Genomic DNA, 14,953 nt, shown 5'->3' with positions numbered 1-14,953 from the left:
TAATTGGTGTAGAATTCCACCACCCACGATAAGTTGACCTCCTTGGGTTGCCTCAAGAGGAACCTCCATTGCCTCCGGTTAATGTGTGGCATCACTATCGGAGTGAGGTGAGCCGGTAGGACCAGAAGGGGCTCCGGATGATAATTCCTTTCAATCATCCTTGAGTAAACAAGTTCGCAGTAGCGGTTAGGGAACTTGTTTGGATCCTTCGGAGGGTTGTCCTTCTCTAGAACATCAACGGGGCCCTTAGCCTTCTTTAGGAGTGGCTTGGCCGTTAGTTCCTGGCGTGCGCTATTGGATGCTGGCTTCTTCGGGGCCTTCCCGTTGCTCTTTTTGATGACCATCCTGTGATAGTAAGAAAAGGAGATAACATCAAACCCAAAGAAGCGTAATTGAATATGATTATGCAAATGAGAAATTGTGCCTTAAGAATATGGGTATCCTTATTACATGACAGCTGCAACATGTAACGAAGATAACATGTGATGAGCAAGGCAAATCATTGGCATGTGGTATAGGGGTAGTGTAGGCATGCACGGAGAAGGCATGAGAAGCATACACCCTCAAATACCAAAAGTGGGAAGCAGTTTATGAAATGGTGAGTGGGTGGATTGTAGAATGTGAAGGTGCACCCAAAAGTGACTAGTTAAGAAGCAATGAGTCATAATGAGGTCAAAAAGTGTCATGTATGCATTTCTTCAAACACTTGGGGTGCATCCTTTAGTAGTATGTAAATAGATGGGGGGGAGCAATGTAACATTCTACAAACCAACATTAATCACTACAATGCACAGTGGTTATAAGAAAATTATGCAACACATCTCATCCATCAATGCAAGAGAAGTTATGACCCAAGTGCCCATGAAGAATTAAATGGAAAAGGAGCTAAAAACACACCCCAAAGAAAGGAGGGGCTCAAAAGAGAGGGGAAAAAAAAAGACTACCTAAAAGAGAATGAAATTAACTGACTAAGAAGCAAAAGGGAGAAGTAGAGTAAGAGGGGAGCCTAGTATAGTACCTCGAGAGAGATGGAAAAGGGGTATGGGGGGAAGGTTGTGGATTGGAATGATGGAGAATAGAGGGGGCAATGTAGGGGCCACCGGAGGTAGGTGGTCGCCGGAGGTGATGGTAGGGGGTGGTTGTTTGGGAGGAGAGGTAGTAGTAGGTAAATGGGTAGTAGAGGAGGTAAGAAGAAAAAGGGGGAAGAAGAATGAAGGGGGCAAGTGTGCTCCCCATTATATTGACGTCGGTCATCAGACGCGGGCGCGCACGGGGTGCGTTAGCGCAAGGAAGCGGGGCGGAGCGATGGCGCGCGCGCGCACAATGCGCTCGCGCGGCACTGTGATTATGCCCCAGGCTTGAGATGGGCTTGGGGTTGGCTTAACTCTCTGGAATATGTACCAGGCTTTCACAGGGGCAAGGGGCGCGTGTGCGGCACGGGCGCGTGCGCGTGCCTCGCGTTGTGGGCATGTGGGCGCGTTGGCGCCTAGTGCGCGCACGCGTCAGAGGTGGTGGGCTGGTGGCTTAGTGCAGGCGCGAGAGTGGCCTAACTCTCTGGAATATGTACCAGGAGTGCACAGGGGCGATCGGCGCGCGCGCGCGAGGTGTGCTAGCGCGTCGATCTGAGGATTTGTCAGGGAGTTCGTACGCGCCCTGTGCGCGCACGTGTGAGCAGCCTGTGCCTCAGGCATGGTGCGGGCGTGAGAGTGGCCTAACTCTCTGGAATATGTATGGAGGGGTACTTCTTGCAATCCGCGCGTCCGCGCACATCGCGCGTCCGCGTGGGTGGTCGGAAATGCTTCATGGGCGCGTGCGCGTTAGGTGCGCGCACGCGCAGAAGGGTGCCTTTTTCAAATTTGCATGTTCTCGCACTACCTTCAGCATTCCAACCCTCCAAACAACCATTTTAGGCACTATAGAAGGATGTATTGACATGATAAAGGACCAAATGAACTCTACAAATGAAACAAAATTTGAAACGAAATCTAACTACAACTTCATCGATCACCTAGCTACCCAACATGAAGTCAAGTAGTAAACAAGTATCAATCAAAGAAGAATTCGATGGTTATGTACAAATGGTAGATCTTACCATGGTGGGGTGTCTCCCACCTAGCACTTTTGTTTACCGTCCTTAAGTTGGACATCCATTAGCTCAAAGTTCTTGTTCAAGAGATGCATCCCTCAAGAGGAACACTTCAAATTCCTTGGAGTTCTTTCTTTGCTCACCATGGTACAATTTGAGACGGTGCCCATTCACCTTGAAAATGTCCGGACTTGATGGGTGGCGCAAGTGATAGACCCCGTAAGGTTCTACTTTCTCTACTTGGTAAGGTCCATCCCATCTTGATCTAAGCTTTCCGGGTAGTAATCTCAACCTTGAGTTGTAAAGGAGCACTAGGTCACCGGGTCCAAATTCCCTTCTCCTAATGTTCTTGTCATGAATGGCTTTCATCTTTTCCTTGTAGAGTCTAGAATTGTCATAGGCTTCTAATCTCAAGCACTCCAATTCCGCCAATTGAAGCTTTCTCTCTACTCCGGCTCCACCCAAGTTCATATTGCATTCCTTTATGGCCCAATAAGCTTTGTGTTCGATTTCTACCGGTAGATGGCATGCTTTACCATATACAAGTCTAAAAGAGCTCATGCCAATGGGTGTTTTATAAGCCGTTCGATATGCCCAAAGTGCATCGGAGAGTTTAGTGCTCCAATCTTTCCTATTCGGTTTCACAATCCTTTCCAACACATGTTTAATTTCCCGGTTAGACACCTCGGCTTGGCCGTTTGTCTGAGGGTGGTAGGCCGTGGCGACTTTGTGTATGATGCCATACTTTCTCATGAGGCCGTCCATTTTTTTGTTGCAAAAATGGGATCCTTGATCACTTATGATTGCTCTTGGGGAGCCAAAACGACAAATGATATTATTCCTCACAAAAGAATAAACAACATGGGCATCATCCATCCGGGTGGAGATTGCCTCCACCCATTTTGACACATAATCGACGGCTAACAAGATGTAGAGAAAGCCATTGGAATTTGAAAATGGTCCCATGAAGTCGATTCCCCATACATCAAAGATTTCACAAAAAAGCATATTTTGTTGGGGGATTTCGTCCTTCTTAGAAATATTTCCAAACCGAATGCATTGGGGACAAGATTTGCAATAGAGGGAAGAATCTTTGAGAAGGGTTGGCCACCAAAATCTGCAATCAAGGACCTTCCTTGCCGTTCTTTGGGGGCCGTAGTGGCCACCTCCTTCGGAAGAATGGCAAGCGTCTAAGATTGCTTGGAATTCGGTTTGAGGTATGCACCGTCGCACTATTTGGTCCGCTCCACACCTCCACAAATAGGGATCGTCCCAAACATAGTATTTGGATTCGCTTTTCAGCTTATCCTTTTGATGTTTGTTGAGATTGGGAGGGAAGGTGCGTGAAACCAAGTAGTTTGCTATCGGGGCATACCAAGGAACTATTTCCGAGATTGCGTGCAAACTATCTAGAGGGAAGGAGTCATTGATAGGAGTGGTGTCGCCTTTTGTGTGTTCGAGGCGACTTAAATGGTCCGCCACTAAGTTTTGGGAACCACTCCTATCCTTGATTTCCAAGTCAAATTCTTGTAACAAAAGCACCCAACAAATTAATCTCGGTTTTGATTCCTTTTTGGCCAACAAATACTTTAGTGCCGCGTGATCCGAGAACACTACTACTTTAGAACCAAGAAGATAGGCTCGGAACTTGTCCAGAGCAAAAACAATAGCTAGGAGTTCCTTCTCGGTAGTAGTGTAGTTGGATTGGGCTCCGTCTAATGTTTTTGAAGCATAAGCTATGACATAGGGAGTCTTACCCTCGCGTTGTGCTAACGCGGCCCCTATCGCATAATTCGAAGCATCACACATGATTTCAAATGGTTGAGCCCAATTCGGTCCTCGCACAATAGGGGCTTGTGTCAATGCCACTTTAAGTTTGTCATATGCTTCCATACATTCCTTGCTTAGCTCAAATTCAGTGTCCTTTTGCAGTAGCCGAGAGAGAGGTAGGGCTACCTTGATAAAGTCTTTGATGAATCTCCGGTAGAATCCTGCATGTCCAAGAAAAGAGCGGACTTCCCTCTCGGAGGAGGGGTAAGGTAAACTAGATATGACATTTATTTTTGCCGGATCTACGAAGATGCTTTCTTTTGAAACTATGTGCCCCAGAACAATGCCTTATTTGACCATGAAATGACACTTTTCAAAATTTAGGACAAGGTTTGTTTTGGTGCATCTCTCTAAGACTTTTTCAAGGTTACCTAAGCAATGATCAAATGAATCACCGTACACGCTAAAGTCGTCCATGAATACTTCCATACATTGCTCTAGAAAGTCCGCAAATAGGCTCATCATGCATCTTTGAAACATTGCCGGTGCGTTGCATAGGCCAAATGGCATATGTTTGTAAGCATACGTTCCAAAGGGGCAAGTAAATGTTGTTTTTTCTCGGTCCTCTAGAGCAATGTGTATTTGGAAGTATCCGGAGTAACCATCAAGAAAGCAATAATATGATTTACCGGCTAGTCGATCAAGCATTTGATCGATGAACGGTAGTGGGAAGTGATCCTTCCTTGTGGCCGCATTCAACCTCCGGTAGTCTATGCATACTCTCCAAGAATTTTGCACTCTTGTTGCTATAAGTTCACCGCTTTCATTTTTTATTGTGGTCACCCCGGATTTCTTTGGCACCACTTGGACCGGGCTTACCCACTCGCTATCCGAGATAGGATAGATGATGTCCGCTTCAAGTAGCCGAGTGACCTCTTTTTTCACCACCTCAAGAATGGTTGGATTAAGTCTCCTTTGAGGTTGTCGGACCGGTCTTGCTCCTTCTTCAAGGAATATGCGGTGCTCGCATACCTGGGGGCTTATTCCCACTAGATCCGCCAAACTCCACCCGATTGCCCTTTTATTTTTTCTCAATACCTCTAGCAACTTTTCTTCTTGTTGAGGAGTTAGCTCTTGTGCGATTATCACGGGGAGCTTTTGGGCTTCATCAAGATATGAGTACCTTAGGTGGGGGGTAGTGGCTTCAATTCCATCTTTTTGTCATGATTTGATGTTTGAGTTTCCGGATGGTTTGTATGGTGTGTGGTGTTTAATTTGCTTGGATCTTCATTTGCTTCTTCAATCATGTACTTCTCATCTAACTTTGCAAGGTGCACTTCGGCAACAATGTTGTCAATTGGATCACACCGGAATAGAGAGTGATTTTCTGGTGGATGCTTCATTGCTTCCTCTAGGCTAAAACTTACGACTCTCCCATCTATCTCAAATGAGTATGTTCCCGAGTAAGCATCTAGCTTAAATCTAGAAGTTCTCAAAAATGGTCTTCCAAGTAGTATGGATGATGCTCTCTCGGTTTCACTTGATGGCATTTCAAGGACATAGAAGTCAATCGGAAATACCAACCCTTTGATATTCACCAATACATCTTCCGCAACACCCGTCATGGTTATTATGCTTTTATCCGCTAGGACAAATCTCGCCGTCGACCTTTTTAGTGGTGGTAGCTTCAATACCCGGTAGACGGAGAGAGGCATGATGCTAACACATGCTCCGAGGTCACACATAAAATCTACGAATTGAACTCCATTGACGGTGCAAGTGACCATACAAGGGCCCGGATCATCACACTTCTCGGGCAATGCTCCCATTAAAGCGGAAATAGAACTCCCCAATGGGATGATTTCCAATTCAAGAATTCTATCCTTGTTCATGCATAGATCTTTAAGGAATTTTGCATATCTAGGAACTTGATGGATAGCATCAAAGAGGGGGATGGTTACTTCAACTTTCTTGAACATTTCTACCATTTTGGGGTCGAGTTCTATGCGCTTCCTAGCTTTCTTTGCAAGTGTTGGAAATGGGAGTGGTTGAGCAATTTCTTCTTCCAAGGTTCTTTTAGTCTTGGGGGTCTCTTTTGTTGGTTGAGTTTCATCCTCAACTATGACTTGTGGTGTCTCCTTTTCCACTACCTCTTCTATATCTATTCTCTCCTCCTCTTGAGTGATTGTGATGGGATTTGAATCCTTTGCTCCCTTCTCTTTTAATTGTGTTCCGGATCTCAAGGTGATGGCATTGATGCCCCCCTTAGGATTGGGTTGAGGTTGAGAGGGAATGACGCTTTGGATTGGGGGTTGAGGAGTGGGATTTGATGATGTGTCCATTCGTGCAAGAAGAGCTTGTAGTGTAGAGGTGAGGCCGGTGAGACCGGAAGCAAGTGTGTTTTGTAGTTCTTTTTGGCCTTGGATGATGGTCCGGAGTGTTTCATCTTGGTTGGAGGGGGCGGTTGGATATGTGAGTTGAGGAGCTTGTGATTGGTTGGGTGGTGGTCTTTGATGTGGTGGTTGGTATGTTTGGTAGTTTCTTTGTGAGTTTTGTTGGTTGTATGGTGGGTTGTGTTGGTTGTATGGTGGCCGATTTTGTGAATTGTTGTTCCATCTTTGATACACATCTCCATTATAGTCCTCATCACCTACAACATAGTTGTAATCACACTCATAGCCAAAATGAGAATTCATAATGGAAAGAGAAAACAAAAATCAAAAGATAATGGAAAATAAGAGAAATAAAATTCTACAACTAGCAAATAAAGCAAAAAGCAAGATATTCACACTATTCACATATGTACAATGACCAATAACATAACACCATTGCAATTCCCCGGCAACGGCGCCATTTTGATAAACAAAATTTATCATGCCGATATAGAATTCAATAATGGATATAATCGTGAGTATAGTCTAATCAACATTCAAACTTCGCATCAAACAATCTTACAATCTATAACCGAGAGTACTAGTCCCCCGAGTCGTCCTCCCTTGGAATTGCTAGAGCATGCATCTTATTGATTAGGAAGCCTTGTTGTGGTTCTTTTGAAGGTTTAGCAAAATCAATGACAAACAAGCAATCAATTTTTTTAGAAGACTTGGCCTAGGGTTGGCATTAGAAATTCTATCCTTATAGTCCCTTCAATGATGACAACAATTAGGCCTTGCTTCATTTAGTCAACCCCTAGGTATAGAGGAAAGTCAAATGAGAGTAACTAACTTGAGTCACAAGTCCTAGTTTTCACCTTAGGGAAATCTAGCTTTAGTGAACTCCAAGTCAATTAGCAATTTCTAATTCCAAATCAACAATTGACATAAACTATTCAACTCTTTCTAATGACCCAAACCCTATGCCAAGTAAGAAACTTTTACTCCATAACTAATGTTGGCATTTTATCAAACAATTGATGAGCAAGGATAAAAGGCATAGTAAAAATGAGAAGGAAGTAGAATTGAAAGTGCTTCAACACAAGGAACTAACAACAATTAACAAAGAACAACAATGGAAATGAACTTCTCAAGAAATTGAAGAAAATCCAAAACTACAAAGTTGAATCTAGGATCTATGAGGATTGAGCAATTACAAGCACTAATTGAAATTGGAGAAGAAGATCTATAACATGAATAAGTAAATTGAGAATTGCAATGGATCTCACCAAAGTGTGATGGAAAATTTAGAAAAATGGATGAAGATGAACCCTCATGAGAGCTTAGAATCTCCCTCTCTCTCTCTCTCTACCCAAGAGTGTAACTAACAATAGAAAAAAAAATCTAGAACCATCTAAAAATGAGCCAAAAGTTCTTAACCCTTCAACCCTTGGTCTTCTTAAGCTCTTCCCGCCAAGGCACTTCCCCCAAGATGAGATCTCCAACTGTCTCCACGCCTAGGTCACGTGACTTCTAAAAAAAATCATGTTCGAGCATCGGCGCGCACGCGCAAAGCACGCGTGCGCGCCACTGGGGCATCTTGCAATGTGAGCGGAGGCGCAGCGTACGCGTGCGCGCCCATGGGGGGTTGTGGCCTAGCCGCTACACAAGCCGGCTCGTGGCTTGGGTTCTGTCTTTGACTCCTAGCTGCGCAATCCACGCGGGCGCGCCAAGTACGCGCACGCGCCCTTGCTGAAGTTTCCAAAGCTCAATTTCTCATGCTCCTTTCCTTCGCGCCCATTCTCCTTCCATCTTCCGGTTCATCCCTGCCCTATATTCTGAAACCACTTAACACACAGGTCACGGCATCGAATGGCACCAAGAGAAGATTAGAAATGTATCTAATTTAGTGCAAAATAGGCATGTTTTCATCCATGAGGCAAAAGTTAGGAAAGGAACACAAAGTCTTGTATTTTCATATGAAAAGCGTGTGGAATCATTGATAAAACCCCTGAAATCGATACAAGATAAACCCTCAAAATGGGGTTTATCAAACCCCCGAGATATAGTGCCCGGATCACTGTCCAGGTACCGGCGCCTGCTCGCCCTATAGATCCGAAGGGATGCGGGCGGGATATTCTTGCCTCAGACCTCACATCTCAACGTAAGCGGGATTAACCACCGTCCCTGCCAGGCGCATAGCGTCTCAAAATATCATGTAAAAATATTATTTCAATGGTTTTCAAAAGTATTTTCAGCATACATAGATCCATCACTTCAATCCGAGTCCCCGACTCATCTCAACCACTGTCCCTTTATAACTCAGTTTCCAAATACCAAAAGTCTATCATTCCTCATCTCATATACCAATCATCCTTCACCTAACGTCAAACCATTCTCAGCACGCCAGAAACCTAGGCCTCCGTTTTCTAATTTACCTTAAAATCATGTACTAGAACCCTTAATTTATATCCCATGTTCTAATACTCAAAACTAGGCCCAATCGTCTTAAAATGCTGTTATAGAAGCTTACAACCTTGTTGAAAAGAAAAAATAGTTGAAAACAAATAAATTTTTGAGAAACAGGACGTGTGCACCCGCACATATCAGAAGTAATGAAATTCTGCAACTTTGGAAAATTTCAGATTTTTAACACCAACTTTGAATGATCATAACTTCCTCTACCAAATTCTAATTTTTTACAAACTTTATATCGATTAGAACAGTTTTCAATAAGCTTTAATGCTAAACTAATTTCAATAGATTTTGAAAACCATGGCATAAGTTATGATTAGACAAAGTTTACCAAAAGTCAACTTTTACCAAGACTCACAAGAATCTCAATTTACCAACTTTCATAACCCAATCCAACCAAAACCACATCAATTCTATCACATATCAGAATTTACCATTTTCCATATCCAGTTTACCACTCCACCATATATAATCATCAATTCTCACTATCAAATACATAATAATACCCTTACTAACCATCATCATTATTAATTTTAACATCAAACTCCAACATCATACTATCAACATCAATATAACCATTTATCAACAATCCCAACACTCACCTTCAATTACCAAAAATATCAATATTTATCATCCATTATCAACCACATCAACAAACCCTCATCAACAACAATAAATCATACATCCCTCATCAACCTGTATAATCATTAAATTCCAACAACATCATTATTCATCATCAATCATTAAATACCAACAACCTCATCAACAACACTAATCATCAATACTCATTAACACCAACAATTCTCCATAATATCCTTAATCACAATATTCCAAGGATACCAACAATTAACATCAATTTACACATAATCATTCATACACCAACAACATTCAATTCTATCTTAGGGTCAACTAGCCTAAGTGTCCATGAATATTATATACTACATAGAGGAAACCGAAACCATACCTTGGCCGATTCCCATTATGCACCCAAACTCAAAATGAGCACCAACAAGCTTCCAACCACAATCCAAGCTTTCAAATCCACTCCAACAAGCACAAATAAGTTCCAAAAGCTCCCAAAGCCACAATAATCAAACTATATACATATAAATCACCACAAATCAACCTAGGGTTCAACATAAGCATAATCTCACAAGGGTTTAAGAGCTTTTACCTTTCCCAACAGATTTGATAACACAAATCCAAAGCTAAGCAAGGATTAGAGCAAACCTAAACATCCAAAATCACAAAAACCCATTTAACCCAAAACTCTAATAAAACCCGAAATTTTGAAGAGAGAAACTGGGAAGATTTCTTGATTACCTTGAGGGTTTCTTGGGTGGGTTTTGTAGAGCTCTTCACAAGGAACGCGTAGCCACAAACGGTGCGGCGATCGGAGCTCCGTAGCTCAAGATATGAGCTTGGGAAGTTTGAAGTGAATAGTAACAATGGTGAAAAGCTCTCACCTCTCTCCTCACTTCAGCTACTGTTGTGTTTAGGTTATGAGTAGGAGTGGCAGGCGGGGAAGCCCGCCCCGCCCCGCCCCGCCCCGCCTAATGGCGGGCCGGCGGGCTAAGCCCGCCAAATATCCTCTTTTTTTTTACTTTTAACTATTAAATAATATATATAAAGATATAAAAAAATCTCTTTTGTTTTTTACTTTTAACTATTATAATTTCTAAAAGTATAAACAAATTATAATTTTTGTATTCACAAATATTAAAATCTTTGTAATTATAAATATCTAATAAACATAATTATAAACCAAGTTTTCATCCAAAACATAATTATAAATATTGTTTCCAAAGCAAAATAAACATAATCCAAAACATAATTAACAATATTGTCTCTAAAACAAAACAAACATAATCTAAAACACTCAATTTTTATCTTCATTCTCTTGTAAGTTGGGTTGGGAGAAGTTGGGTTTTGGTAAAAAAATTGTAAAAATACCCCCTTGCTAAAACAATACTAAGCCCGGTGGGGAAGCCCGCCCCGCCCCGCCAAAGCCCGCCAAAACCCGCGGTTTAAGCGGTGCGGGTTAAACGGGCTTTTGCTTTTTGGTGGTCCCAATTTTCCAGCCCAGCCCGCCTTTTTTGGCGGGTTACGTGGGCCGGCCCGGCGGGTTTAGGCCCGTTTGCCACCTTATGAGGGTGAAAGTGGCTGAAATGGGTTCATTTAAGTGTATTTATATGTTGGGCTTGGGCCCAACTTGGACCAGGTCCAATCCGTTAGCGTTTTTAGCCCGTTTGTCCTAACTTCAGGCCAAATCTTTAAAATTAAAGCCCGGTTTTCCATTTCTAATGTTTTTCTAAGATTTTTTGACGGTTTTCACTTTTCTCGTGCAGTACCAGGCAGACTTGAACCGGTTCTACCGGTTCAACTGCCGGTTCGCGATTTTTCACGGTTTTTCGTAGAAAGCACATTTTCTGACTCAGAAAGACTCACTGAGTCCAAAAATCACCTTTAAATCCCCAAATTCTCTCTCTAACTTTTTGGAATCTAATTTGGGCAATTAATCACTTAATTAACCGGTTGATTAGTTGCGGTTCTTACAGGTTGCGAGGTGGCTCAAGAGGGTTATCCGACCATTGTCCATTGATTATGGAAGTCTCACGATTTAGAAGGGGGCCAAGACCGTTTCGGAGTTTGGACTCCTAGTTTACTCATGATGGTTTCCTGAGGATGGTAAAAGAGGAATGGAGGACTTTAGGAGAGGTATAGTTCATGGACAAATTAAAGGTTTTGACGAATCCGCTGAGCAGATGGCATAAAAAGAACTTTGGGGACATAGAAAAAAGGATTACACAGTTTGAGGATGAAATAAAGAAAGTGGATGACATGGTAGGTACTAGAGTGGCTGATGGGACTGTTGAAGCAAGGAGAAAGGCACTTGTGAGCTTCTGTAAAAAATGGTATATCAGACAGGAGCTACACTGGAAGCAGATGTCAATATCTCGACATGTAAAGGAGATGGATAAGAACACACGCTATTTCCACAATTTAGCCTCAGCGCGAAAAAGGTCCAATCAGATTGATGCCTTAATGGTTAATGGGAGATTGGTAAGGAATCAAGCAAGGATCAAGATTGCTATCCGAGACTTCTATAAGGAGCTGTACCACCAGGAGCCCTCGCCGATTATTGGTTTCAGGGATGGACTAGTAAACCAAATTCTTGAGGAAAAGGCAACAGAGTTAGAGATGATGCCAACTACCGCAGAAATAAAGGAGGCAGTTTGGGATTGTGAGTCAACAAAGGCACCAGGAAGTGATGGGTATAATATGAATTTTATAAAGAAGTGTTGAGAAGAATTAGGCGGAGAGTTCACTGGAACGGTGATAGGGTCCTTCCAGTCAGCTAAACTACCTAGCGAGTTGAATGTCACTTGGGTGGCGCTGGCGCCGAAGTTTACTGGAGCCAGAAAAATAAAGGATCTCAGGCCAATTAGTATGGTGGGTTGTGTCTATAAGGTCATTTCTAAGATTCTGGTTCGGAGGATGCGGAAGGTAATGCTGGGTCTTGTAGGTGAGACTCAGAGCGCTTTCGTGAAGGACAGAAAAATACATGATGGGGCTTTGATCGCCGGTGAAACTGTGCACTGGCTGAAATCACGGAAAAAGAGCTCCGCGATAATAAAGCTGGATTTCCAAAAGGCTTATGATAGAGTCAAGTGAGCCTTTGTGGATATTGTTTGCAGAAGATGGGTTTTGGCCAGAGATGGAGGGGCTGGATCAAGGAGTGTGTCTGCTCTGCATCTATGTCAGTACTTATCAATGGATCACCTTCGAAGCCATTCAAAATGGAGAGGGGTTTGAGACAAGGAGACCCGTTGTCTCCATTCCTGTTTGTTTTAGTCGTGGATGTTCTTCATAGGATGATTGGAAAGGCGGTCAGGAACAGACGTATTTCTCCGCTTTTGGTTGGGAAGGATAACATTGAGTTGTCTCACTTGCAGTTTGCGGATGATACTATTCTTTTCTGCCCACCTGAAGAGGAGACCATCAGAAATTATCAGCGACTGCTCCGGTGTTTTGAACTGATGTCTGGGTTGAGAATCAATTTTGAGAAGTCCAACATCATCCCGGTCAATTGTGATAGGCTGTGGGTCCGTAAGATGTGTCTGTTATTAGGTTGTACGGAGGCGTCATTACCAATTAGATATCTGGGCATCCCCCTGGGTGCAAATCCGAGACTGGTGAAAACATGGAAACCAGTGATTGATAAGGTAGAGGAAAAGCTAAGTTTGTGGAAAGCAAAGACCCTTAACAAAGCAGGCAAGCTGGTCCTAATTAAATCGATTCTTAGTAGCCTACCTATTTACTACCTCAGCTTATACAAGATGCCAAAGACAGTGGCAGAGAAGTTGATTTCCCTACAACGACAGTTCTTGTGGAGTACAGAAGAGGGGAAGCAAGGATTACCGCTTGTAAAATGGGAAGTAGTAATGGCTCCAAAGAAGGCAGGTGGGTTGGGAGTTGGTGATGCAGTTATTCGAAATACAGCACTACTGTTTAAGTGGTGGTGGAGGTTCTCAAAAGAAGACTGTCCCTTATGGAAGAAAGTGGTTTGCTCTTGCACCAATATGGATCCTGCTGTGATGCTGCGCGACCAGCCTGTCCCCACACGAGGAGGTCCTTGGAAGGATATCTGTCAGTTACAAATCAGCGAGCCACAGCTGAGAGAAAAGATGATAAACGGGTTGTCTATGGATCTCGGGAATGGCAGAACGATCCGGTTCTGGGAGGATAGCTGGTTACCAAATGGGGTATTGAAAGATATGTTTCCTAGGCTCTTCTCGGTTTCAATCCTTAACGGCGCAGTTGTAGGGGATTGTGGGTTTTGGGATGGGTTAGACTGGATTTGGAGCTTCCAGTGGAGGAGGAAGTTGTTCCAGTAGGAGCTGGATTTAGTAAACCAACTTCATGAGACCTTACAGTCAGCCAAGCCTACAAATGAAATAGAGGATAGAGTAGTATGAAAATTTGATAAAAACAGGTATTTATTCAACGAATTCCTTTGTCCAGGCGCTGCAGGTGGAAGTCCTACCGGAAGAAATCACAAGCTATAGTTTCACGCGTGTTATATGGAAAGGGTTCGTTCCTCCAAGGATTGAGCTCTTGTCTTGGTTTGTGTTGATCGGAAGGGTGAATTCTAAGGATCGACTATGTAGACTACGTGTTCTTGATCAAAATAACAATTTGTGTATGCTATGTTGTAAGTCTGAGGAAACTGCTCTTGATTTGTTTCTTGGTTGTGATATCACATGGCAGGTGTGGTGTGCTTGGCTGCTTGCCTTTGGAAGGAGGTGGTGCTTTTCAGTTACTCTAAAGGACCACTTCGAATGCTGGACGAACTTATCAGCAGGGAAGGTTGAGAGAAAGAGGTGGTTCATTGGGTTCTTTGCTGTTATCTGGACAATCTGGCTAGAAAGGAATGGCAGGCTATTCCAAAATCATGCCTCAAGTATGCGGAAAATTATAAACAAGTCGTTTGTGTATGCCGAGGAATGGATTGGAGGTGAGCCCTTTGGTTGATGGCCATACCGAAGATAACTAGGAGTTTTTTCGTATATGGAGTATTCATGATCTTGTAGCTCTTTTTATTGCTCCACTATGTTGTGTTGAGCTCCCTTTAATTCAAAAAAAAATACATTATACGAGAGTATTTGATAACTCAGTCAAATTGTATATTTTAAAAATTTAATGAGTAGATTACTCATAAATTAAAGTTAAAACTTAAGAATTAATAAAAAAAATTCCTTAACATTCCTCATTTAAAACTTCTAAGAAGAGAGTATTGCTAAACAAAAGAGTTGTCTCTGTCATTTAAAGGTTTTCTTGATACATATTGCTTTATCCTTTGGTGCTAGTTCGTAAAAGAGTTGGATGCAATGATGCATGGTGGTATTATTGCATATAGAAGATACAAGTTTTTTACATTGGAAACTGTTTAGCAATACTCTCTTCCTAAAAGTTTTAAATGAGGAATGTTAGGAATTAATTTTTTTTATTCATTTTAATTATTTTTTATTAATTCTTAAGTTTTAACTTTAATTCATGGGTAATATACTCATTAAATTTTTAAAATATACAATTTAACCGAATTATCAAATACTTTCCTATAATGTATTTTTTATATTTATTTTTTTTATAATTTGGTTTTAATCTAATAAAATTTTTAAAAAAAAAATATATTATAATTTTTGACAATCAAAATGGTCTGCAATAGTAGGTTTGGCTCTTTACTTGA

The 14,953-nt window shown here is 42.2% G+C and overlaps 1 protein-coding gene and 1 long non-coding RNA gene across 2 annotated transcripts; one reads left to right on the top strand and one right to left on the bottom strand.

The window, feature by feature from the left end:
• Positions 1-9,695: 9,695 nt before the first annotated feature.
• On the bottom strand, positions 9,696-10,140 carry LOC112772655 (uncharacterized). The gene is made up of 3 exons (XR_003187590.2): positions 10,027-10,140; positions 9,878-9,933; positions 9,696-9,799 (listed from the first exon to the last, which is right to left on the bottom strand). It is a non-coding gene; the product is annotated as an uncharacterized lncRNA (long non-coding RNA).
• A 1,290-nt stretch (positions 10,141-11,430) lies between these two features.
• Positions 11,431-12,009, top strand: LOC112770465 (uncharacterized). The gene has a single exon (XM_025814818.1). The coding sequence runs from the start codon at positions 11,431-11,433 to the stop codon at positions 12,007-12,009; it is 579 nt and encodes a 192-aa protein (XP_025670603.1).
• Positions 12,010-14,953: the final 2,944 nt, after the last annotated feature.

The sequence above is a fragment of the Arachis hypogaea genome, chromosome 18 (assembly GCF_003086295.3).
Source record: "Arachis hypogaea cultivar Tifrunner chromosome 18, arahy.Tifrunner.gnm2.J5K5, whole genome shotgun sequence".
NCBI classification, from domain to species: domain Eukaryota; kingdom Viridiplantae; phylum Streptophyta; class Magnoliopsida; order Fabales; family Fabaceae; genus Arachis; species Arachis hypogaea.
Note: the sequence above shows the minus strand (reverse complement) of the source record. Positions and strands in the feature narration are given on the sequence as shown.